This window comes from Hordeum vulgare, unplaced genomic scaffold (assembly GCF_904849725.1).
Source record: "Hordeum vulgare subsp. vulgare unplaced genomic scaffold, MorexV3_pseudomolecules_assembly, whole genome shotgun sequence".
NCBI classification, from domain to species: Eukaryota; Viridiplantae; Streptophyta; class Magnoliopsida; order Poales; family Poaceae; genus Hordeum; species Hordeum vulgare.
Genome location: NW_025422607.1, coordinates 54,902 through 82,082, shown reverse-complemented (window position 1 = coordinate 82,082; position 27,181 = coordinate 54,902). Strand labels below are relative to the sequence as shown.

General features: G+C 46.2%; 1 protein-coding gene, 2 long non-coding RNA genes and 1 pseudogene across 3 annotated transcripts; all 4 read left to right on the top strand.

Annotated features, from left to right (window-relative positions):
- Positions 1-380: 380 nt before the first annotated feature.
- On the top strand, positions 381-4,068 carry LOC123421181 (annotated as a pseudogene).
- Positions 4,069-9,205: 5,137 nt separating this feature from the next.
- On the top strand, positions 9,206-9,626 carry LOC123421182. The gene is made up of 2 exons (XR_006619536.1): positions 9,206-9,304; positions 9,395-9,626. It is a non-coding gene; the product is annotated as an uncharacterized LOC123421182 (long non-coding RNA).
- Positions 9,627-15,427: 5,801 nt separating this feature from the next.
- On the top strand, positions 15,428-19,119 carry LOC123421180 (putative receptor-like protein kinase At3g47110). The gene is made up of 2 exons (XM_045107501.1): positions 15,428-18,316; positions 18,395-19,119. The coding sequence occupies exons 1-2, from the start codon at positions 15,574-15,576 to the stop codon at positions 18,808-18,810; spliced, it is 3,159 nt and encodes a 1,052-aa protein (XP_044963436.1). The 5' UTR covers positions 15,428-15,573; the 3' UTR covers positions 18,811-19,119.
- A 5,137-nt stretch (positions 19,120-24,256) lies between these two features.
- Positions 24,257-24,677, top strand: LOC123421172. Its single transcript, XR_006619528.1, has 2 exons — positions 24,257-24,355; positions 24,446-24,677. It is a non-coding gene; the product is annotated as an uncharacterized LOC123421172 (long non-coding RNA).
- Positions 24,678-27,181: the final 2,504 nt, after the last annotated feature.

The following is a 27,181-nucleotide window of genomic DNA, read 5'->3' as shown; positions in this document are numbered from 1 at the left end:
AGGCAGGTGGATGCCTTATCTGCCCACTAAGGCCTCGTTTGGTTAAGCGGGATTGGAGAGGATTTGAGAGGAAAATCCCCGGGGGGTCAGAAACCCCACAGATCCTCGCGCGTCCATTTGGTAGGAGGGGTTTGCTTAGCCCAATCCCCTCCATTCCCCTTCAATCCCTTCCTATCCATGTGTTTCAAAACCCTCCTCGGAGGACTAGTGGAAGCAAAAACCCGGGATTTGAGAGGATTGGGTGAAACAAAGGGATTCATCCAATCCCCTGAATTCCCTCCCTCTTAAATCCTCTCCAATCCCCCTTAACCAAACGAGGCCTAATAGTTTGAGAACAACATGTCATGTGAACACATGAAAAACTTGTCCAGCTCCGACCGTTGACAAGAGCGTTTATTTGTACATCCTTGGAATATTAGCAACATGCTCAACGCAATCACGCAACACATACTGTTATATATAAATATATATACACACACACAGATGCTACTACTACAACTACAGTACTTGCTAACCAAACCAAGCAATGGCAATGGGGATCATGAGTTTGCTATGCTCATTCCTGGCCGTCCTGACTACTGCGACCGTGAGTGGTAGCGACCACGACGAGGCTGCGTTGCTTGCTTTCAGAGCGCAGGTCAGCGATGGCGGCTCGCTAGCCTCCTGGAATAGCAGCGCCAGCTTTTGCAGCTGGGAAGGTGTGACATGCAGCCACCGAAGGCCAGCGCGGGTGGTGGCGCTGAGATTGAACAACAAGGCGCTCGCCGGAGAACTCTCACCGGCCATCGGGAACCTCACGTTCCTGCGGACGCTTAACCTGAGCTTCAACTGGTTGCACGGGGAGATACCAGCGAGCCTCGGCCGCCTCCGCCGCCTGCATAGGCTCGACTTGGGTGACAACTCCTTCTCAGGCACGTTACCAGTGAACCTGAGCTCATGTGTCAGCATGGCCATAATGGGACTGCTAAACAACAAGCTTGGCGGGCGCATCCCGGCTGAGCTCGGAGAGAAGCTCACGTCCCTGGTAAGGATATCACTGAGTAACAACAGCTTCACAGGGCTCATCCCTCCATCGCTGGCCAATCTGTCCCATTTGGAAATCCTTGATCTCTCTCGCAACCAGCTCGTGGGCTCAATCCCACCACGGCTCGGAAGCATCCAGGGCATGCAACAGTTCAGCATCGCCAGAAACCTCATCAACGGTATGATTCCGACTTCTCTCTACAATTGGTCATCGCTACAACTATTTGATGTAGGGACAAATATGATGTACGGGAGTTTGGATAGTATCGGAAACAAGTTCCCCAAGTTAAAATATCTTGGCCTGTCTGGTAATAACTTCACTGGAACAATCCCATCATCAATATCCAACATATCTTCCCTCTTATCAGTTGGCTTTGATAGCAACAGATTTAGTGGGTACTTTTCTCCCGCGTTTGGGAAGCTGGCAGCACTTCAATATTTGAACTTGAATAACAATAAGCTTGAAGCGAATGACAACAAGGGTTGGGAATTCATCACGTCTTTGGCAAACTGCAGCCAACTGCAGCTATTGGTACTCAGCAGCAATTCTTTTCAAGGACAACTACCAGGTTCAATTGTGAACCTGTCAACGACTCTCCAGTACTTGCACTTAGGTGACAATAGGATCTCTGGGAGTATTCCTGCAGATATAGGCAATTTGATTGGTCTACAAACACTTGCGATAGTAAATACTTCCATGTCCGGAATGATCCCAAAGAGCATCGGTAAGCTACAGAACTTGATCGATTTAGCATTGTACAACAATAGCTTGTCTGGGCTCATACCGCCATCGCTAGGAAACCTTTCACAATTGAATAAGCTTTATGCACGTAATAGCAACTTGAGGGACCAATTCCGGCAAGCCTGGGGAAGTTGAAAAACCTCATTGTACTTGATTTAAAAATGAATTACCATCTCAACGGTTCAATACCCAAAGAAATTTTCAGGTTACCTAGCCTTTCTTGGTATTTGGACTTGTCATACAATTCCCTTTCCGGACCCCTTCCCAATGAAGTTGGTAGCTTGGCAACCTTAACCTACTAGTTCTATCAGGAAACCAGCTGTCTGGCAAGATACCCGACAGCATACAGAATTGCATGGTATTGGAACAACTATTCTTAGACAACAATTCCTTTGAGGGAAACATACCTCAGTCACTGACAAATATAAGGGGGCTCAGTATATTGAACCTGACCATGAACAAGTTCTCTGGTAATATTCCGGATGCCATTGGCAATATTGGAAACCTGCGAGAGTTGTACGTAGCACACAACAACTTGTCAGGATCAATCCCACTAGTTCTAGAAAAATTGTCGTCATTGTCTGAATTGGATATATCCTACAATAATTTGCAAGGAGAGGTGCCAATGTAGGTGTTTTCAGAAACATCACTCATTTAGCGGTTGTTGGGAATGTCAATTTGTGTGGTGGTACACCTCAACTTCATTTGGCTCCGTGCCCCACAGGGGTCTTAAGCAAGAAGAGAAAAAAAATGCCAAAATCTCTGGTAATTTCTCTAGCAGCAGTTGGAGCAATCATGTTCTTACTTGCAGTGATTGTTCTTGTTTGGAGACTTTGTAAGAAGCTCAAATCAAGCCAGAACGCAGTAGCAAAAGATTCAATTGTTGATGGCCATTACAGAAGAATCCCCTATCCTGCATTACTGAAAGGAACTAACGAATTTTCAGAAGCCAACTTGCTTGGAAAGGAAGTTATGGTGCGGTTTATAAGTGTGTTTTGGACAATGAAGAAACAGAATTGGCTGTCAAGGTGTTTAACCTTGGTCGATCTAGGTATTCGAAGAGTTTTGAGGCTGAATGTGAGGCTATGAGAAGGATAAGACACCGTTGTCTCATAAAGATCATTACTTCTTGTTCGAGCATCAACCACCAAGGTCAAGAGTTCAAGGCATTGGTTTTTGAATTCATGCCCAATGGTAACTTGGATAGCTGGCTTCATCAACCATCTCAAGATCCCACTGCAAACAACACGCTCAGCCTTGCCCAGAGGTTCGATATTGCTGTCGATATTGTGGATGCAGTAGAATATCTGCACCGCTACTGCCAACCATTGGTGATCCATTGTGATATTAAGCCAAGCAATATTCTTCTTGCTGAAGACATGAGCGCCCGAGTTGGAGACTTTGGCATATCAAGAATTCTTCAAGAAAATACAAGTGAGGGGATGCAAAGTTCATATGGCTCAACTGGAATTAAAGGTTCCATAGGCTATGTTGCTCCAGGTGACTAAAACTTCTAATTTTATTATTACTTTTCACTCAAGTATTCCATGCTAACCACAAGACTTTGCATAATTGCAGAGTATGGAGAAGGATCTGCGGTCTCTACAGCTGGTGATATTTATAGCCTTGGCATATTGCTGCTTGAGATGTTTACTGGAAGGAGCCCAACAGAAGGCATGTTTAGAGATTCATTGGATCTTCATAAGTTTGTTGAGGATGCACTTCAAGATAGGACCCTGGAGATAGCTGACCCAACAATGTGGCTGCACAGCGGACAATGGGATAACACTACAAGTATTAGAATCATGGAGTTATTGGTTTCAGTTTTCAGGCTTGGCATATCCTGCTCAAGGCAACACCCGCGAGACCGAACAACTACGGGAGATGCAGCGGCAGAGATGCATGCAATCCGAGATGCATACCTCAAATTCATAGGGGAGCATGGAGCAGAAACAGAAGCCTCAACTGAAGAAATTCAGAACAGTGTTGCATAGACAAGCTATTACTAGATATATATGGTACTAAAGGTTTTACGTATCACTTCAGTTACTAGTGGCTCTCAGAGCTACGTTGCTTTACAGTTGTACCAAATAAATGTTGAACAATTGCATTATGCAATAATAGCTCTACAGTAAGTCGTAGAGGGTTCTAGAAATCAAGTCCATTCCCAAAAACTTTACACACGCAGCCAACAATCAGGTAAAACCATCAGACATGAGGTTCTAGAGAGTTTAAGAAGTTCTTTTTTTACTTTTCTTATACATTTAGTATTAATCTTATTATCTTAATAGATGCGTTCTCAAGAGAACTGTGGTTCTTTATTACCCCCTCCGTAAGCATTTAGATCATTAAAATAGTGATCTAAATGCTCTTATATTCGAAAGTACTTATGTGATCCCGAGCTTCAGTGATCCCGGATGAACAATAAAATCCGAAAAAATACTAAAAAAGTTTTTAAAAAATCTGATTTTTTTTTACAGGAAACTTTGATGTTTTTCTACATGCATGCAATTTTTCATGATGAAATGATATTTGTGAAGTTGTGGGCGAAAAAACAAAAATGATGTTCTAAAGTGCTTTCAAAAACACTTTTCTGGAACATCCATTATGTTTTCTTTTCCCACACCCAGGGCTCAGCCTGGACGTGACGAGCGGGCTTTCGGCCCGGCTCGTAGCCCGTTATGGACCGGATCGCACGGGCCCGGCTCGTGAAATAATATGGCCGGTCCGGTCCGTGAAAAAAAGACTAAAATTTGGTCTGTCCGGTCCGGTGCAAACTCGTTCCGGCCCGGAGGACCGAAGGACCAGCCCAACAAAACTAATGAAGAGAGATTCAACCCATAAAGACTACGCGTGCGTGCGCTGTGTGACCTAACTGCTGCTCTCTCTCCCTCGTCCATGCCCAGGACGCCGCCGCGTGACTTCATCTTCCTCTTCCCTGCTCTCCCCTCCTTTCCCCGGCGCCACTGCCTCGCGTCGCCGCTCCTCCGCGGGCTGCTCGCCCTCTCATCCGTGCGGTCGTGCATCTCCCTCTCTCTCCCGTGCCTTTCCCTTGTGCCCTCGCGCCCCGGCCACCGCGCCGCCGCTTCTCAGGTGTGTCTTCTCCGTCTCCGGCCATCGTGTTGTTGTCCCGACCACCGCTCCGACACCCTGGGTCCACATGACAGTCACCGGACGTCGTTGGACCGTGAGGATCGGCGGTCCGCACCGAGCTTTACATCTGCCGGTCCGGTCCCTGAAATCAGGACCACCGGGCTGCTCGGTCCGGTCCGGACCGGACCGTCGGCGGCCAGTTGAAACGTCAGCTCGGACCGCGACTGGACCGGCTCGGACCGTGTCCATCCTGACCCACGGCCGTCTTTAGGAATTGAGGGGGGTGCGAAATGAAAATGATGCCTTGAAATCTGAAAAATTCTTGTAACTAAAGTACTCTAAAGGATGTCATACAATATGTGAAATATAAACCTGCTTGGTCTTAATACCTAACTATCTTCATTAAATATATGGTATGTCATACAATATGTGAAATATATCTGATACTCCTAACCTTTGATTAATCTGCAAATTAATCATAATTGTTAGAAACTAATTAGTAGATTAGTTTATTAGCAAAGGGATGTGTCCAACCCTGAACATGCGTGTCTCTTCTCTCTCTCTATTGCTAACACGCACCTGTTCTGGAGGGATGCCTCTGAACAGATATCTCTTCTTCGCACCTCTTTCAGATGTATATATACTTGAGAATCAATAGAAACACGACTAATCGTCCATTCACTTTCATTCAATCTCGTTTTACTTTAACACGTTGTCAGCACTTTGCCCTAACCTAGAGCGATTAGGCACCAGGAACGAGAAGAAAGGAGGCCATCCCTTGCCTCGACGGAGACGGCCACCGGTCGGTGCGTAACATGGCCATCCCGCCCACGAGCATCAAGGCGCGGCCTCGACCTCTCCCACCGACGCACCAACCAGACAACGCCCACGGCTTAGCCATGGCCCTCGGCCTCGGCGCAGAGGCATCTCCAACTGACTGCTTCCATCACGGAGCGCGCGATGGCCCTCGACTCTGTCGCTTCTTCCCCAGGCGCGGCGGCCTTCATCTGAGACACCGCCTCTTCCGATGCGGCACCCTGGCAGCACAGGCGTCCAACGGTCGGGATGAGCGACCGCACTCTACAGCGACGCCCCCCGGCGAGCGTATTTGGCGACGGCTCCCCAAGCCCTCCGGATCGAGCAAATCTTCAGTACGGACGAAACGAGGCCCAACCAAGAAGCTGGATGACGGTGAGAGATACATGATTGAAACAGTCTCAAATGTCGGGCAAGCAATTGCTCCCACAGATGTAAAGCAGAAGTTTGTGAAGGCATGCAGAGTTGTTGTAAGGGACCACATCCCTATCACCACTCGAGAATGGATTAAGCCAAGGGAGGAAGGAGTCTCATATGTCGGCACAGCAGCCAAAGAAAACCTTTGGAGAAAGCTCATGCTTCATTTCACCCTGTCGGCGCCAGAGGTGGATCCAGATGAGGAGGAGCCAAATGAGGAGGAAATGAAGAGGTGAAAAGAGGCCCTAGAGAAAAAAGTCAAGGAGTGGGCTCTTAAGAAGATGGCCGATCTATTCAGGGGCTGAAAAAAAAGATTGCACCAGGATTTTATCTTGAAAGATAAGACTCCAGATTTCGATCACGGCTATGAGAAGATTAAAGACTACTGGCCGAATTTGTGGCGTACAAGAAATTGAAGGACGCCTTGAAAAAGTCTGCAACAAATAGGATGAATGCAGGTAAGAAGAAGTACCACCATATTATGGGGCCTGGTGGCTACGGCGGTAAGATGGCTAAGTGGGAAGAACTTGAGGCATCATTTCTGGACAATAATATCACTCCACAGCCCTTAAGATGGCTCGAACGGGTAAGAAACTGGTTTTACGGGCAGGGGGGCTTGTTGGACGCAGAAGGGAAGACAATATATAACCAAAGACACAAATATAATCCCCTATCCATCGAGGAGATTAGACATGCAGTACAGGATGTTGAAGAGGGACAGTTCTTACCCGATAGAGAGAACGACGAGCTCACACGCGCCCTTGGGAATAAGGAACACAAAGGGTGAGCACGAGGCTTACCAGGCTCCCCGCCGTGGATTCTTGCGTTCTCCGAGGAAAGGAAGAGATTTATCGATAGAAGCCATCACAGGAGAAAGGAAAAGGAGACACGTGATAATTAAAGCGGCTGAGGCACACCGGCTGCATAATCTAGAAGAAGCAGTAAAGCGGCTGCAGCAGGATCAAATCGACAGAGAACAAGGTAGCGGCCAATCTCAGCGGCTCATGATAGAAGCTGCATCGAATCGGAAAAGCAGTGTCGCTTCCATGCAGCTCCAAGATGATGGTGATGATGCACTAACGACGGATCCTCCTCGTCGCTACCCAGTGGATGATATCACAGAGAGCACACCTTGTGAGCTAAAGGTGAAACTTGCTAACTTAAGGTTGACGGTGGCGGTCGGCATGGCCATACCAATTGGACATAATCCAACTTGGCATTGCTCTCCAGTTCCAGAAGATTACGCTGTCGTCGCGGTGGATGAAGTGATGAAAGATTATGAGGAGCTGAAGCTCGACCACCCTACAGGTGAAGATAGGGATTTGACTCAACTTGGAGAAGTCAAGAAACAAACCGTTGTATGGCCAAAGGAGGACATCTTGCTTCCAAATTGGACGCCAAGGCCACCGACTCCTCATAGCAGCAATCCTTCTTCGCCTCCACCTCACCAGTCTCCACCGTAACCGTCGTCTTCGCCGCCTCACCAGTCTCCAGCGCAACCGTCTCCACCGCCCCGTCAGCCGTCTCCGTCCACTGAGGATCAGAGCAAAAAAGCGGAAACGTACCACCACTAATAGTGGCGGCAGAAAGTTCCGATCACCGAAACGTAAGTTGTCACCCCTCCCAAAAGTACCTCATATGGATATGGAGAAGAGACCTTGAGACTATACTGGAGAGGACAATATTAAGAGGGCAGACGCCCAGCATCAACAGTGGAAGGCTGAAGTGGCTAACAAGAAGAAGCCGGAAGAACCATAGTACCCGAACACCCCAGAAGATCACGGCGCGTGCGTGAAAATGCTGAAAAACCTTGCAGATCCCCCGCCATCGTTGCCAGCAGACTATGAACGCTCTATTCCCAAGTCGACTCAGGCAAAAAAGAGCGGTTGAACAATAGTACGTCCAGCGGGAAATCAGTTGCCCAGCTCGGACAACAGAAAAAACAATCGCGCCCCCGCTCAAAGTGTATTCCGATACAAAGGTGTGCTCGAGTGGAGCTGCGGTCAAACAGAGGAATGATGAAACAGCTGCTATCGATCCGGAGTTTGTTGCAATATACGTAGAAGTGGCCAAGGCTCAAGGCATGTCTATTTCAGAGTACTTAGACCATCTGCAGGAATTCGCTGACGTAACATACGTGTACCGGTACGAGTCTCCTTTCGTCAAATCTGAGTTAGTCAACAAGCTACCAACCAAAATGCGAAGATTGCATGCCTAGTACATGCAAGCATGTACTAAACATCAACACTGGATCTACGTTGCATATGAAGACGAGCATTTCTGGAGTGGACGAGACGTGCTAATGATTGAATTCGACGAATTATTTCAGTTATACAAACAAGGCGCCCTCGACAAATCTATCATCAGTGTCTTTTTTTTGTAAGTATTATTAATTTATATCATTAAGTTTTACTCAGCTCGTTCTTGCATGTATAATCTTACTCATCACTATATTAATTTTGCAGAATGAAGATTCTCGAATGCAAAAGAGGACAAATGTATGACATTGGGTTCATTAACCCATATTACAATCATCATCAAAGTCTCGCAACGAATCCCCGCAAGACAGAGAATAACTTGGTACAAGGGTTAAGGTTTTGCAGTACCAAAAGGGAAATATTATTTCCTTACAACTTCAAGTGAGTGTTACTATACACACATTCTATTTTCGTTTACTCGATGTTATTATAAGTGTACATATAATTGACTCGTTATGCGTGCGCAGATTCCACTTTATTTTATTAATCATTGTACCTGACGAGGGACAAGTAATAGTCATGGACCCGAAACCCACACCCCTCATTGAATGGGCGAACATGTAGGAATGTCTCCAGAGGTAATTTTAATAATTATGACACTATATCGGCAACTTCTCGTTCATTTTCTGATAGCAAGGAATTAATATAGAACTCCTTTATTCATTTCCTTTTCTTGGCAGGGCTTGGAAACGGTTCACCGCCAAGGCTCGAGGTGATTGGAAGTCAGAGCTTACATTTAAACAAATAGATGTAAGTAACTACTAGCTAGATCCGCACATCTCTTTATTCTAGTTTCAATCCCATTATAATTCTTGATTATGTTTTTGATTGAACTCTGTTCTCGTAAAGTGCTTGAGGCAGGAACACGGGAACAATTTATGTGGATCTATGTTTGCGAGTTCATTCGACAGACAACCCATCAGAAGGGCAAAACCCGAGACATAAAAAAACCGAAGTACGATAAACAATACTCACAACTTTATTTTATTACCGTGAATTGTGTTTGTTTTCATTGATATATATATTGACCCCTTCTTTAAATTAGATCGAACAGTTGCGGGACGGTCTTCTACCACAGAAACGTGTATGAGCAATTCAAGAGGAAATTGCCGGATTCTTAGATGCAGAGGTCCTAGATGTTAAGGGAGAATAGTATTGTCATTCGACGGAAATGATATGAAATGATATAGTGTAAAAAAGATGCATACATGTGCATGTAACTTGTGTCTACATTTTATAAATATGTTCGACAAAGCACGACGGATGAGATGGTGTAATATATTTGTGTCGATGTGCAATATAGTTGTTCCTTTATTGTTGTGTATGTACCATCCAATTTAGTGCAAAACAAGAATTAAAAAATGCCTAAAACAAATAAATGGAAAAATAGAGGGCAGCAAAATAGCCCATCCAATTTAGTGCAAAACCTTAAATCCAAAAATTGCTCAGAAAAAACAACAAAGAAATAGCCTCGGTTCGTAATACGAATCGGGACTAATACCCCTCCCCCCTCGCTCCCAGCCCCGCCACGTGAAAGGCCATTAGCCCCGGTTCAGGGCCGAACCAGGGCTAGCATTAGTCCCGGTTCGAGAACCGGGACTAATGGCTCAACCGGACCGGGCTAAAAGCCTTTTTTTACTAGTGTAGTGGGTGCCCGCCACGTCGGCAAGCCACACGTGCATTTGGTATGGTGGATATGGTAGAATATGATTGTATTTGCACGCCCGTGCAAGTTTGATGAGAAAAAACATGTATTTTACAAGTTTGTGCATCGTTAAACTGGACGTTAGATAAAAGTTGTATGACTCAGCGCGATGTTATTTCCCTCTTTTCTAATCTTCTCGGGTAGCAGGGTGGTGTCGGTCGCTAGTTTTTGGGCTGTATTAATTGTTGCTTTGGTTTGGAGTGCACAGAGGAATACGACTGCCATCGGGCGGCCTGAGGAGCCATACGTGAATGCTGTCTCGGTCTTGCTTGGTATTTTTGCATGCTAGGTGTTTTGGTCCTCCATCCAATCCTCTAGTTTATCTCCCATCGCCGTCAGACCTTGGAGGAGGACGAGTTGCGCTTGTGCTGAAGTTGTCTGGTCAAGAAGTGAGCAGACGACTAGGGAGAAATTCGTCTTGGCACGCACGCGGGGATATGTCCTGACTTTATTTATCGCGACGGATCAAACTTGTCCATCGACCAAGGGAGCTTGAGCTCTGCTCGACCGTGCGGTCAGCCGCATGCCACATGGCAGGCCTCCCATGGCGCTCATCTTCTTCTTGCATTGGCCTCCTCCATCTTTGCAGCTTCTTGACCCCATCCCGCATCTTCTTTCCTTCCTACCTACTCCCTTCTTTCTGGTTTATAGAACTCATCTTAAAAATTTTAGATTTCCATTAGGCTCATTTTTAGTCTAATTAAATTAAAGTGCTTTGAGTCTCACGCCATATTTAATTCATAAAGTTTAGAAAAAAGAGATGAGTGGCTATGCTTGCATTGTTTTTTACATCCATCATGCAAGTCCAATAAAAAGGAGGATGCTGCATTTATTGCCTTAAAAATTGAATATGTGAGAAATGTTTCATTGGCTAGTTAAAACTAGTGTCATCCACTCACAATTCATCTTGATTGATGAGATTTCAGATTTGAGCCGTATAAATTGAAAAAAAGGGAGTATATTAATTTGCTCTCCAGTTCGGGCACCTACGTCCCCACGCGCGCGCTTCCTTTGCATATCGCCGACTAGAGCATGCAGCAACTGACGGGTAGCGTCGGGCTGGACGCATAGCCAGCAGCATGGCTTGTCCCGCAGACATGGCTGTGGAGCAGTAAGGTAGTAGTAGATCGATGCAGTCATGCGTGGGCACGGACCACGGAGACAGACAATCCTGGACAGATTTTAATCGTGCATATAGTCAGAGAAAACGACGCACGCGGGGGGCTACTATCATCATCAAAGATTACTTTGGTTACAGTATAATTTAATCAGAAGATTGCAAATTTGTAAAACATTATTGTACACAAGCATGCTATCTTGCAATTTTTTTAGTGCTAAATTTCGCAAGAATTTAATGTTACCATCAGTTTATATCTGTGCATAAATATTAGCATCAGATTAATTTGGTGTATTATTTTTTAAAGAAAAGATGATAATTATGTAATGCATTTTTTTTACGGGGAGTACAACATCTTCTTACTACCACATAAGATATTGCATGACGATGTTGGTGAGTACAATAATCCAGCAATCCCAGTAGAGGTTGCAAAATGAAATTAAATATATCAGTGCATAACTTTGATCACATAACAAAGTTAAAATGATTATTAGGTAAAATTCAAACCTGTGCGAATGCAGGACTTGACGACTAGTACTCTTCATATGCGGACACATCACACAAACGTAGACAGTTAGGTCATATAATGGAGATTATATGAATGTGCATGCATGCATCACTTTTGAAATTGGAAAGAGGGCCCTATACTAACAAGAAAAAGTTGGTGCGAAAAGGCAAGACTTTGATCGTCGGTCTTGGCACCACTTGCGCTGAATACACTTACCAGCTTACCACTGCGATGATTTGGAATTGAGCAGCCAGCCAAATTGTGATTTGTGATATCGGGGAGGCGGCTACTATCATTGCTTGCACGTCAATACCTCCACAACGTCAACAGGAACTGGATATACACTACCGGTTTGTTCGTTTGACAATGTCACTCTCAGTTGCACCTTCAGATAGTTCTATGCACGCTACTACTCCCTTCGTATCAAAAAATTTGTCTAGAGATGAATATATCTAGTAACATCTATTATTTTGATACATCCATTTATAGACAAAGTTAAGACAAGAATTTTAAGACGAAAGAAGTACTTGTTAAACACAAAAAAAAACCAAGATTATATATGTGTCTTCACTGATAGCATCTTCCAGGACGCTGTATTCCTAGGCTGCATAGCTGCATTCAGCCTAGATCGCGTATAATCATTAAAAAAAAATCATCTTTGGCCAATAACTAATAGTAAAACACTCAAAATCGTACGAAATACTAGCTAATATAACACTATTGGATTTTTACCATTAGAATGGATTCATGCTATAAAGTTAATGGTTAGTTAGCCATATAAATTTGATGGCCAAAAAGTCTCAGTGGGGACTGTACATGCCTATTGGGTCGGACCAACACCCCTGCATCCCCCGCGTCTCTCCTGCGGGTGACCGGGGGAACCCTAGCGCCGCCGCCCCTCGTTCCGCCCTCCCAGTCCTCCTCCCCCACCGCCGCCTAGAGGTGCCGTCGGGCAAAGCTCGGCCGGCGTGATTGGCGGCGGGGGCGCCTCTCCCCCTCAGCGCGTGCAATGCTAGGCGCGGGTCTGCGCGGCGCGCTGGGGTGTCATGCTGTCGCGGGGCCCAGCAGTGCGGTGGCAGGCGTGCAGGGCGGCCGGTCCTCTGCTTCACAGTGGTGTAAGGGCGCCCTGCGGCTCCGACGACGCGCGGCGGCTGCGGGTGGTCTCTCCCCAGGTGGTGCGCGGGGTTGGCTGCGTCCTATCAGCTGGCCAAGGCTACGGGCAGCGAGGCACACGGCCGTCCCCGCCCTGCTGTTGGTTGGGGTGGGGAGGTGTGGTGGTGCAGCCTAAGGGGTGGAGGTACGACGAGGCCCTGCCTACGGCTCCCGGTGGCCACGGGCTGCAGCCTGCAGGTGGCTTGGGCCACGGTTGGTGGTTCCCTCCTTGCCGCTAGACGGAGGAAGCTGCGGCGTGGTGGTGGTGGCGGCGGTGTGGACCGGGGCTGCCCTGGACGACTGGTTACAGCTGGGGCAACTGTCGGGTGGCGCGGGCTGCGGTTTGTCTTGGGTCGCGGGCGGCGGCCTACTCCTTGCTCTTGGACAGAGGTGGCTGTGGCGTGGTGGTGGTGGCGCTACCCTGATGACGTCGGGGGGGGGGGTGTTAACGATCTTCGACCGCGGTCGCGTGATGGCTGGGTGTTGTAGGTGGGAGTGGTGTTGAGGGGTGGAGCATGTCGCGGGGAGCCAATGGAGTTGGGAGATTGGTGATCGAAGGTATCGGCTACCACTAGGTAGCCGGAGGTGCCGGATGCTATGGGGTCCCCATGTTTGGATCTGGAGGTGCCAAATCTGATGGGGCGACCCCCTCCCTCCCGGTAGTGCTAGCTGGCAGTTGGCCGATAGCGTGGGCTGGCCGCCGGTGCAAGGGTTTGACTTGGTCCCCGATCGCGGGCATGTATCGTCCTTCTTTGTAGCGGTCGAGGTGGAGGCTCATGGCTTGGTTGGTGAGGCGGCCGCGTGTTTTGACATCGGTGTTGAGTTCTCGGAGGAAGCCGGAACAACGGTCCTGGATGGCAGGATCCACAATGAGCTTTCCGGTAAGCTCCGTGGTGACGGTGGTGCCTACGCCTCTCGACCGTGTGTGCCGAGGGGTGTAGGGTGGAAGACTCTGGCATGCTCTGTTCGTGCCCGGATTTGGCGGTGCTGGCCTGACTCTCGTGCGGTTGTGGCAGTGGCGCCTCTTGGTGATTCTTAGCTCTTAGCGTCGGCGCCGACAGCACCTATGGGTGTCGTTCCCTTTTTGAAAGGCGTAGTCGTGGGTCTCGTTCTTGTATCAGGGCTCCGGATGAAAAACCTTATCTGTTTTCATACTCCCCAGCGGCGACACATCGTGTCGTCATCCTCTTGGGGGCGTTGCCGTGGAGTTTTGGTGTCATATATTGGTCATAGGCGAGTTGTTAGACTAGCGCTAAGCTTCTTGTTGTATCTTGTGTTCGGCTTTGTAAAAGAGTCTTTTCTTCATCTTGTATCGTTTGGTTGTGTACTGTTCATTGTATTGCTTTATTTATAAAGCAGGACGAAAGCCTGTTTTGAGAGAACATGCAAAATCAAAACGCCATATTTTGTTTTATAAATTATTTATGCAGCGGGGTATTTCTGGTGAAGAGAGGTGGATGGGATCAAGGTGCGTGTTCACATGGACCTATCTACAGGATTACGTACGTAGGGCCAATTGCAACTTGGTGGTATGATCTACTCAATTATGTGCCGAGGCATCGCAAACAATTAAATTTTTTAGAAAGGACATGCTTGCTCAATCATGGCCTCTATTTTGCATCGATAATACGGCAGCTATAAAACTAGTCAATAGAAAGAAAGGCACTCGTGACAAGTTGTGCATATGCATATGACTTAATTACATGTGTTGCTTCAGAGAACGAAGTTCAAACTAGTATGAGAACGTGAATGATCGATGACGGTGACGGTGGAGAATTCCGTGGCTCGTTTACTTGGCTGGACATGCGTGCACACACATCTCTTATCGGTGACAACCATGCTTGGACAAGTCACGCATTCACACACATCACTATTTTCGGCGTCGCAAGTCACACAATGCTCTTACAATGGGTCTTAATTGTATACCAGCTGGTAAGATGAGCAGGCCAATATCGCATCAAAACCCGCAGCATCTAAGATGGCATGTACGTACATTAGAAACATTCAGCAAATTGCAGTAAACAGATGAGAAACACAGAGCTGTGCTAATCTTTCACCCAAAGATGTCAAAACTGTGAATTTCCTGTGAACATATAAACATGAAACTGAAATGTGAAGATGGAGTTATGTAGGAGTATGTGCAATATACCTGCAATCTATTTCATTCTAAATTTGCTTCGAAGAAAGAAGATTTTTAGAACAATAAAATGCAAGCAGGCAGGTGGATGCCTTATCTGCCCACTAAGGCCTCGTTTGGTTAAGCGGGATTGGAGAGGATTTGAGAGGAAAATCCCCGGGGGGTCAGAAACCCCACAGATCCTCGCGCGTCCATTTGGTAGGAGGGGTTTGCTTAGCCCAATCCCCTCCATTCCCCTTCAATCCCTTCCTATCCATGTGTTTCAAAACCCTCCTCGGAGGACTAGTGGAAGCAAAAACCCGGGGATTTGAGAGGATTGGGTGAAACAAAGGGATTCATCCAATCCCCTGAATTCCCTCCCTCTTAAATCCTCTCCAATCCCCCTTAACCAAACGAGGCCTAATAGTTTGAGAACAACATGTCATGTGAACACATGAAAAACTTGTCCAGCTCCGACCGTTGACAAGAGCGTTTATTTGTACATCCTTGGAATATTAGCAACATGCTCAACGCAATCACGCAACACATACTGTTATATATAAATATATATACACACACACAGATGCTACTACTACAACTACAGTACTTGCTAACCAAACCAAGCAATGGCAATGGGGATCATGAGTTTGCTATGCTCATTCCTGGCCGTCCTGACTACTGCGACCGTGAGTGGTAGCGACCACGACGAGGCTGCGTTGCTTGCTTTCAGAGCGCAGGTCAGCGATGGCGGCTCGCTAGCCTCCTGGAATAGCAGCGCCAGCTTTTGCAGCTGGGAAGGTGTGACATGCAGCCACCGAAGGCCAGCGCGGGTGGTGGCGCTGAGATTGAACAACAAGGCGCTCGCCGGAGAACTCTCACCGGCCATCGGGAACCTCACGTTCCTGCGGACGCTTAACCTGAGCTTCAACTGGTTGCACGGGGAGATACCAGCGAGCCTCGGCCGCCTCCGCCGCCTGCATAGGCTCGACTTGGGTGACAACTCCTTCTCAGGCACGTTACCAGTGAACCTGAGCTCATGTGTCAGCATGGCCATAATGGGACTGCTAAACAACAAGCTTGGCGGGCGCATCCCGGCTGAGCTCGGAGAGAAGCTCACGTCCCTGGTAAGGATATCACTGAGTAACAACAGCTTCACAGGGCTCATCCCTCCATCGCTGGCCAATCTGTCCCATTTGGAAATCCTTGATCTCTCTCGCAACCAGCTCGTGGGCTCAATCCCACCACGGCTCGGAAGCATCCAGGGCATGCAACAGTTCAGCATCGCCAGAAACCTCATCAACGGTATGATTCCGACTTCTCTCTACAATTGGTCATCGCTACAACTATTTGATGTAGGGACAAATATGATGTACGGGAGTTTGGATAGTATCGGAAACAAGTTCCCCAAGTTAAAATATCTTGGCCTGTCTGGTAATAACTTCACTGGAACAATCCCATCATCAATATCCAACATATCTTCCCTCTTATCAGTTGGCTTTGATAGCAACAGATTTAGTGGGTACTTTTCTCCCGCGTTTGGGAAGCTGGCAGCACTTCAATATTTGAACTTGAATAACAATAAGCTTGAAGCGAATGACAACAAGGGTTGGGAATTCATCACGTCTTTGGCAAACTGCAGCCAACTGCAGCTATTGGTACTCAGCAGCAATTCTTTTCAAGGACAACTACCAGGTTCAATTGTGAACCTGTCAACGACTCTCCAGTACTTGCACTTAGGTGACAATAGGATCTCTGGGAGTATTCCTGCAGATATAGGCAATTTGATTGGTCTACAAACACTTGCGATAGTAAATACTTCCATGTCCGGAATGATCCCAAAGAGCATCGGTAAGCTACAGAACTTGATCGATTTAGCATTGTACAACAATAGCTTGTCTGGGCTCATACCGCCATCGCTAGGAAACCTTTCACAATTGAATAAGCTTTATGCACGTAATAGCAACTTGGAGGGACCAATTCCGGCAAGCCTGGGGAAGTTGAAAAACCTCATTGTACTTGATTTAAAAATGAATTACCATCTCAACGGTTCAATACCCAAAGAAATTTTCAGGTTACCTAGCCTTTCTTGGTATTTGGACTTGTCATACAATTCCCTTTCCGGACCCCTTCCCAATGAAGTTGGTAGCTTGGCAAACCTTAACCTACTAGTTCTATCAGGAAACCAGCTGTCTGGCAAGATACCCGACAGCATACAGAATTGCATGGTATTGGAACAACTATTCTTAGACAACAATTCCTTTGAGGGAAACATACCTCAGTCACTGACAAATATAAGGGGGCTCAGTATATTGAACCTGACCATGAACAAGTTCTCTGGTAATATTCCGGATGCCATTGGCAATATTGGAAACCTGCGAGAGTTGTACGTAGCACACAACAACTTGTCAGGATCAATCCCACTAGTTCTAGAAAAATTGTCGTCATTGTCTGAATTGGATATATCCTACAATAATTTGCAAGGAGAGGTGCCAAATGTAGGTGTTTTCAGAAACATCACTCATTTAGCGGTTGTTGGGAATGTCAATTTGTGTGGTGGTACACCTCAACTTCATTTGGCTCCGTGCCCCACAGGGGTCTTAAGCAAGAAGAGAAAAAAAATGCCAAAATCTCTGGTAATTTCTCTAGCAGCAGTTGGAGCAATCATGTTCTTACTTGCAGTGATTGTTCTTGTTTGGAGACTTTGTAAGAAGCTCAAATCAAGCCAGAACGCAGTAGCAAAAGATTCAATTGTTGATGGCCATTACAGAAGAATCCCCTATCCTGCATTACTGAAAGGAACTAACGAATTTTCAGAAGCCAACTTGCTTGGGAAAGGAAGTTATGGTGCGGTTTATAAGTGTGTTTTGGACAATGAAGAAACAGAATTGGCTGTCAAGGTGTTTAACCTTGGTCGATCTAGGTATTCGAAGAGTTTTGAGGCTGAATGTGAGGCTATGAGAAGGATAAGACACCGTTGTCTCATAAAGATCATTACTTCTTGTTCGAGCATCAACCACCAAGGTCAAGAGTTCAAGGCATTGGTTTTTGAATTCATGCCCAATGGTAACTTGGATAGCTGGCTTCATCAACCATCTCAAGATCCCACTGCAAACAACACGCTCAGCCTTGCCCAGAGGTTCGATATTGCTGTCGATATTGTGGATGCAGTAGAATATCTGCACCGCTACTGCCAACCATTGGTGATCCATTGTGATATTAAGCCAAGCAATATTCTTCTTGCTGAAGACATGAGCGCCCGAGTTGGAGACTTTGGCATATCAAGAATTCTTCAAGAAAATACAAGTGAGGGGATGCAAAGTTCATATGGCTCAACTGGAATTAAAGGTTCCATAGGCTATGTTGCTCCAGGTGACTAAAACTTCTAATTTTATTATTACTTTTCACTCAAGTATTCCATGCTAACCACAAGACTTTGCATAATTGCAGAGTATGGAGAAGGATCTGCGGTCTCTACAGCTGGTGATATTTATAGCCTTGGCATATTGCTGCTTGAGATGTTTACTGGAAGGAGCCCAACAGAAGGCATGTTTAGAGATTCATTGGATCTTCATAAGTTTGTTGAGGATGCACTTCAAGATAGGACCCTGGAGATAGCTGACCCAACAATGTGGCTGCACAGCGGACAATGGGATAACACTACAAGTATTAGAATCATGGAGTTATTGGTTTCAGTTTTCAGGCTTGGCATATCCTGCTCAAGGCAACACCCGCGAGACCGAACAACTACGGGAGATGCAGCGGCAGAGATGCATGCAATCCGAGATGCATACCTCAAATTCATAGGGGAGCATGGAGCAGAAACAGAAGCCTCAACTGAAGAAATTCAGAACAGTGTTGCATAGACAAGCTATTACTAGATATATATGGTACTAAAGGTTTTACGTATCACTTCAGTTACTAGTGGCTCTCAGAGCTACGTTGCTTTACAGTTGTACCAAATAAATGTTGAACAATTGCATTATGCAATAATAGCTCTACAGTAAGTCGTAGAGGGTTCTAGAAATCAAGTCCATTCCCAAAAACTTTACACACGCAGCCAACAATCAGGTAAAACCATCAGACATGAGGTTCTAGAGAGTTTAAGAAGTTCTTTTTTTACTTTTCTTATACATTTAGTATTAATCTTATTATCTTAATAGATGCGTTCTCAAGAGAACTGTGGTTCTTTATTACCCCCTCCGTAAGCATTTAGATCATTAAAATAGTGATCTAAATGCTCTTATATTCGAAAGTACTTATGTGATCCCGAGCTTCAGTGATCCCGGATGAACAATAAAATCCGAAAAAATACTAAAAAAGTTTTTAAAAAATCTGATTTTTTTTTACAGGAAACTTTGATGTTTTTCTACATGCATGCAATTTTTCATGATGAAATGATATTTGTGAAGTTGTGGGCGAAAAAACAAAAATGATGTTCTAAAGTGCTTTCAAAAACACTTTTCTGGAACATCCATTATGTTTTCTTTTCCCACACCCAGGGCTCAGCCTGGACGTGACGAGCGGGCTTTCGGCCCGGCTCGTAGCCCGTTATGGACCGGATCGCACGGGCCCGGCTCGTGAAATAATATGGCCGGTCCGGTCCGTGAAAAAAAGACTAAAATTTGGTCTGTCCGGTCCGGTGCAAACTCGTTCCGGCCCGGAGGACCGAAGGACCAGCCCAACAAAACTAATGAAGAGAGATTCAACCCATAAAGACTACGCGTGCGTGCGCTGTGTGACCTAACTGCTGCTCTCTCTCCCTCGTCCATGCCCAGGACGCCGCCGCGTGACTTCATCTTCCTCTTCCCTGCTCTCCCCTCCTTTCCCCGGCGCCACTGCCTCGCGTCGCCGCTCCTCCGCGGGCTGCTCGCCCTCTCATCCGTGCGGTCGTGCATCTCCCTCTCTCTCCCGTGCCTTTCCCTTGTGCCCTCGCGCCCCGGCCACCGCGCCGCCGCTTCTCAGGTGTGTCTTCTCCGTCTCCGGCCATCGTGTTGTTGTCCCGACCACCGCTCCGACACCCTGGGTCCACATGACAGTCACCGGACGTCGTTGGACCGTGAGGATCGGCGGTCCGCACCGAGCTTTACATCTGCCGGTCCGGTCCCTGAAATCAGGACCACCGGGCTGCTCGGTCCGGTCCGGACCGGACCGTCGGCGGCCAGTCGAAACGTCAGCTCGGACCGCGACTGGACCGGCTCGGACCGTGTCCATCCTGACCCACGGCCGTCTTTAGGAATTGAGGGGGGTGCGAAATGAAAATGATGCCTTGAAATCTGAAAAATTCTTGTAACTAAAGTACTCTAAAGGATGTCATACAATATGTGAAATATAAACCTGCTTGGTCTTAATACCTAACTATCTTCATTAAATATATGGTATGTCATACAATATGTGAAATATATCTGATACTCCTAACCTTTGATTAATCTGCAAATTAATCATAATTGTTAGAAACTAATTAGTAGATTAGTTTATTAGCAAAGGGATGTGTCCAACCCTGAACATGCGTGTCTCTTCTCTCTCTCTATTGCTAACACGCACCTGTTCTGGAGGGATGCCTCTGAACAGATATCTCTTCTTCGCACCTCTTTCAGATGTATATATACTTGAGAATCAATAGAAACACGACTAATCGTCCATTCACTTTCATTCAATCTCGTTTTACTTTAACACGTTGTCAGCACTTTGCCCTAACCTAGAGCGATTAGGCACCAGGAACGAGAAGAAAGGAGGCCATCCCTTGCCTCGACGGAGACGGCCACCGGTCGGTGCGTAACATGGCCATCCCGCCCACGAGCATCAAGGCGCGGCCTCGACCTCTCCCACCGACGCACCAACCAGACAACGCCCACGGCTTAGCCATGGCCCTCGGCCTCGGCGCAGAGGCATCTCCAACTGACTGCTTCCATCACGGAGCGCGCGATGGCCCTCGACTCTGTCGCTTCTTCCCCAGGTGCGGCGGCCTTCATCTGAGACACCGCCTCTTCCGATGCGGCACCCTGGCAGCACAGGCGTCCAACGGTCGGGATGAGCGACCGCACTCTACAGCGACGCCCCCCGGCGAGCGTATTTGGCGACGGCTCCCCAAGCCCTCCGGATCGAGCAAATCTTCAGTACGGACGAAACGAGGCCCAACCAAGAAGCTGGATGACGGTGAGAGATACATGATTGAAACAGTCTCAAATGTCGGGCAAGCAATTGCTCCCACAGATGTAAAGCAGAAGTTTGTGAAGGCATGCAGAGTTGTTGTAAGGGACCACATCCCTATCACCACTCGAGAATGGATTAAGCCAAGGGAGGAAGGAGTCTCATATGTCGGCACAGCAGCCAAAGAAAACCTTTGGAGAAAGCTCATGCTTCATTTCACCCTGTCGGCGCCAGAGGTGGATCCAGATGAGGAGGAGCCAAATGAGGAGGAAATGAAGAGGTGAAAAGAGGCCCTAGAGAAAAAAGTCAAGGAGTGGGCTCTTAAGAAGATGGCCGATCTATTCAGGGGCTGAAAAAAAAGATTGCACCAGGATTTTATCTTGAAAGATAAGACTCCAGATTTCGATCACGGCTATGAGAAGATTAAAGACTACTGGCCGAATTTGTGGCGTACAAGAAATTGAAGGACGCCTTGAAAAAGTCTGCAACAAATAGGATGAATGCAGGTAAGAAGAAGTACCACCATATTATGGGGCCTGGTGGCTACGGCGGTAAGATGGCTAAGTGGGAAGAACTTGAGGCATCATTTCTGGACAATAATATCACTCCACAGCCCTTAAGATGGCTCGAACGGGTAAGAAACTGGTTTTACGGGCAGGGGGGCTTGTTGGACGCAGAAGGGAAGACAATATATAACCAAAGACACAAATATAATCCCCTATCCATCGAGGAGATTAGACATGCAGTACAGGATGTTGAAGAGGGACAGTTCTTACCCGATAGAGAGAACGACGAGCTCACACGCGCCCTTGGGAATAAGGAACACAAAGGGTGAGCACGAGGCTTACCAGGCTCCCCGCCGTGGATTCTTGCGTTCTCCGAGGAAAGGAAGAGATTTATCGATAGAAGCCATCACAGGAGAAAGGAAAAGGAGACACGTGATAATTAAAGCGGCTGAGGCACACCGGCTGCATAATCTAGAAGAAGCAGTAAAGCGGCTGCAGCAGGATCAAATCGACAGAGAACAAGGTAGCGGCCAATCTCAGCGGCTCATGATAGAAGCTGCATCGAATCGGAAAAGCAGTGTCGCTTCCATGCAGCTCCAAGATGATGGTGATGATGCACTAACGACGGATCCTCCTCGTCGCTACCCAGTGGATGATATCACAGAGAGCACACCTTGTGAGCTAAAGGTGAAACTTGCTAACTTAAGGTTGACGGTGGCGGTCGGCATGGCCATACCAATTGGACATAATCCAACTTGGCATTGCTCTCCAGTTCCAGAAGATTACGCTGTCGTCGCGGTGGATGAAGTGATGAAAGATTATGAGGAGCTGAAGCTCGACCACCCTACAGGTGAAGATAGGGATTTGACTCAACTTGGAGAAGTCAAGAAACAAACCGTTGTATGGCCAAAGGAGGACATCTTGCTTCCAAATTGGACGCCAAGGCCACCGACTCCTCATAGCAGCAATCCTTCTTCGCCTCCACCTCACCAGTCTCCACCGTAACCGTCGTCTTCGCCGCCTCACCAGTCTCCAGCGCAACCGTCTCCACCGCCCCGTCAGCCGTCTCCGTCCACTGAGGATCAGAGCAAAAAAGCGGAAACGTACCACCACTAATAGTGGCGGCAGAAAGTTCCGATCACCGAAACGTAAGTTGTCACCCCTCCCAAAAGTACCTCATATGGATATGGAGAAGAGACCTTGAGACTATACTGGAGAGGACAATATTAAGAGGGCAGACGCCCAGCATCAACAGTGGAAGGCTGAAGTGGCTAACAAGAAGAAGCCGGAAGAACCATAGTACCCGAACACCCCAGAAGATCACGGCGCGTGCGTGAAAATGCTGAAAAACCTTGCAGATCCCCCGCCATCGTTGCCAGCAGACTATGAACGCTCTATTCCCAAGTCGACTCAGGCAAAAAAGAGCGGTTGAACAATAGTACGTCCAGCGGGAAATCAGTTGCCCAGCTCGGACAACAGAAAAAACAATCGCGCCCCCGCTCAAAGTGTATTCCGATACAAAGGTGTGCTCGAGTGGAGCTGCGGTCAAACAGAGGAATGATGAAACAGCTGCTATCGATCCGGAGTTTGTTGCAATATACGTAGAAGTGGCCAAGGCTCAAGGCATGTCTATTTCAGAGTACTTAGACCATCTGCAGGAATTCGCTGACGTAACATACGTGTACCGGTACGAGTCTCCTTTCGTCAAATCTGAGTTAGTCAACAAGCTACCAACCAAAATGCGAAGATTGCATGCCTAGTACATGCAAGCATGTACTAAACATCAACACTGGATCTACGTTGCATATGAAGACGAGCATTTCTGGAGTGGACGAGACGTGCTAATGATTGAATTCGACGAATTATTTCAGTTATACAAACAAGGCGCCCTCGACAAATCTATCATCAGTGTCTTTTTTTTGTAAGTATTATTAATTTATATCATTAAGTTTTACTCAGCTCGTTCTTGCATGTATAATCTTACTCATCACTATATTAATTTTGCAGAATGAAGATTCTCGAATGCAAAAGAGGACAAATGTATGACATTGGGTTCATTAACCCATATTACAATCATCATCAAAGTCTCGCAACGAATCCCCGCAAGACAGAGAATAACTTGGTACAAGGGTTAAGGTTTTGCAGTACCAAAAGGGAAATATTATTTCCTTACAACTTCAAGTGAGTGTTACTATACACACATTCTATTTTCGTTTACTCGATGTTATTATAAGTGTACATATAATTGACTCGTTATGCGTGCGCAGATTCCACTTTATTTTATTAATCATTGTACCTGACGAGGGACAAGTAATAGTCATGGACCCGAAACCCACACCCCTCATTGAATGGGCGAACATGTAGGAATGTCTCCAGAGGTAATTTTAATAATTATGACACTATATCGGCAACTTCTCGTTCATTTTCTGATAGCAAGGAATTAATATAGAACTCCTTTATTCATTTCCTTTTCTTGGCAGGGCTTGGAAACGGTTCACCGCCAAGGCTCGAGGTGATTGGAAGTCAGAGCTTACATTTAAACAAATAGATGTAAGTAACTACTAGCTAGATCCGCACATCTCTTTATTCTAGTTTCAATCCCATTATAATTCTTGATTATGTTTTTGATTGAACTCTGTTCTCGTAAAGTGCTTGAGGCAGGAACACGGGAACAATTTATGTGGATCTATGTTTGCGAGTTCATTCGACAGACAACCCATCAGAAGGGCAAAACCCGAGACATAAAAAAACCGAAGTACGATAAACAATACTCACAACTTTATTTTATTACCGTGAATTGTGTTTGTTTTCATTGATATATATATTGACCCCTTCTTTAAATTAGATCGAACAGTTGCGGGACGGTCTTCTACCACAGAAACGTGTATGAGCAATTCAAGAGGAAATTGCCGGATTCTTAGATGCAGAGGTCCTAGATGTTAAGGGAGAATAGTATTGTCATTCGACGGAAATGATATGAAATGATATAGTGTAAAAAAGATGCATACATGTGCATGTAACTTGTGTCTACATTTTATAAATATGTTCGACAAAGCACGACGGATGAGATGGTGTAATATATTTGTGTCGATGTGCAATATAGTTGTTCCTTTATTGTTGTGTATGTACCATCCAATTTAGTGCAAAACAAGAATTAAAAAATGCCTAAAACAAATAAATGGAAAAATAGAGGGCAGCAAAATAGCCCATCCAATTTAGTGCAAAACCTTAAATCCAAAAATTGCTCAGAAAAAACAACAAAGAAATAGCCTCGGTTCGTAATACGAATCGGGACTAATACCCCTCCCCCCTCGCTCCCAGCCCCGCCACGTGAAAGGCCATTAGCCCCGGTTCAGGGCCGAACCAGGGCTAGCATTAGTCCCGGTTCGAGAACCGGGACTAATGGCTCAACCGGACCGGGCTAAAAGCCTTTTTTTACTAGTGTAGTGGGTGCCCGCCACGTCGGCAAGCCACACGTGCATTTGGTATGGTGGATATGGTAGAATATGATTGTATTTGCACGCCCGTGCAAGTTTGATGAGAAAAAACATGTATTTTACAAGTTTGTGCATCGTTAAACTGGACGTTAGATAAAAGTTGTATGACTCAGCGCGATGTTATTTCCCTCTTTTCTAATCTTCTCGGGTAGCAGGGTGGTGTCGGTCGCTAGTTTTTGGGCTGTATTAATTGTTGCTTTGGTTTGGAGTGCACAGAGGAATACGACTGCCATCGGGCGGCCTGAGGAGCCATACGTGAATGCTGTCTCGGTCTTGCTTGGTATTTTTGCATGCTAGGTGTTTTGGTCCTCCATCCAATCCTCTAGTTTATCTCCCATCGCCGTCAGACCTTGGAGGAGGACGAGTTGCGCTTGTGCTGAAGTTGTCTGGTCAAGAAGTGAGCAGACGACTAGGGAGAAATTCGTCTTGGCACGCACGCGGGGATATGTCCTGACTTTATTTATCGCGACGGATCAAACTTGTCCATCGACCAAGGGAGCTTGAGCTCTGCTCGACCGTGCGGTCAGCCGCATGCCACATGGCAGGCCTCCCATGGCGCTCATCTTCTTCTTGCATTGGCCTCCTCCATCTTTGCAGCTTCTTGACCCCATCCCGCATCTTCTTTCCTTCCTACCTACTCCCTTCTTTCTGGTTTATAGAACTCATCTTAAAAATTTTAGATTTCCATTAGGCTCATTTTTAGTCTAATTAAATTAAAGTGCTTTGAGTCTCACGCCATATTTAATTCATAAAGTTTAGAAAAAAGAGATGAGTGGCTATGCTTGCATTGTTTTTTACATCCATCATGCAAGTCCAATAAAAAGGAGGATGCTGCATTTATTGCCTTAAAAATTGAATATGTGAGAAATGTTTCATTGGCTAGTTAAAACTAGTGTCATCCACTCACAATTCATCTTGATTGATGAGATTTCAGATTTGAGCCGTATAAATTGAAAAAAAGGGAGTATATTAATTTGCTCTCCAGTTCGGGCACCTACGTCCCCACGCGCGCGCTTCCTTTGCATATCGCCGACTAGAGCATGCAGCAACTGACGGGTAGCGTCGGGCTGGACGCATAGCCAGCAGCATGGCTTGTCCCGCAGACATGGCTGTGGAGCAGTAAGGTAGTAGTAGATCGATGCAGTCATGCGTGGGCACGGACCACGGAGACAGACAATCCTGGACAGATTTTAATCGTGCATATAGTCAGAGAAAACGACGCACGCGGGGGGCTACTATCATCATCAAAGATTACTTTGGTTACAGTATAATTTAATCAGAAGATTGCAAATTTGTAAAACATTATTGTACACAAGCATGCTATCTTGCATTTTTTTAGTGCTAAATTTCGCAAGAATTTAATGTTACCATCAGTTTATATCTGTGCATAAATATTAGCATCAGATTAATTTGGTGTATTATTTTTTAAAGAAAAGATGATAATTATGTAATGCATTTTTTTTACGGGGAGTACAACATCTTCTTACTACCACATAAGATATTGCATGACGATGTTGGTGAGTACAATAATCCAGCAATCCCAGTAGAGGTTGCAAAATGAAATTAAATATATCAGTGCATAACTTTGATCACATAACAAAGTTAAAATGATTATTAGGTAAAATTCAAACCTGTGCGAATGCAGGACTTGACGACTAGTACTCTTCATATGCGGACACATCACACAAACGTAGACAGTTAGGTCATATAATGGAGATTATATGAATGTGCATGCATGCATCACTTTTGAAATTGGAAAGAGGGCCCTATACTAACAAGAAAAAGTTGGTGCGAAAAGGCAAGACTTTGATCGTCGGTCTTGGCACCACTTGCGCTGAATACACTTACCAGCTTACCACTGCGATGATTTGGAATTGAGCAGCCAGCCAAATTGTGATTTGTGATATCGGGGAGGCGGCTACTATCATTGCTTGCACGTCAATACCTCCACAACGTCAACAGGAACTGGATATACACTACCGGTTTGTTCGTTTGACAATGTCACTCTCAGTTGCACCTTCAGATAGTTCTATGCACGCTACTACTCCCTTCGTATCAAAAAATTTGTCTAGAGATGAATATAT

What these genes read in the sequence shown, in the direction of transcription:
- LOC123421180 (XM_045107501.1), top strand. Translation starts at nt 15,574, where the DNA reads ATGGCAATGGGGATCATGAGTTTGCTATGCTCATTCCTGGCCGTCCTG. An exon ending in CATAGGCTATGTTGCTCCAG is followed by an intron (nt 18,317 to 18,394) that starts GTGACTAAAACT and finishes GCATAATTGCAG; the next exon opens with AGTATGGAGAAGGATCTGCG.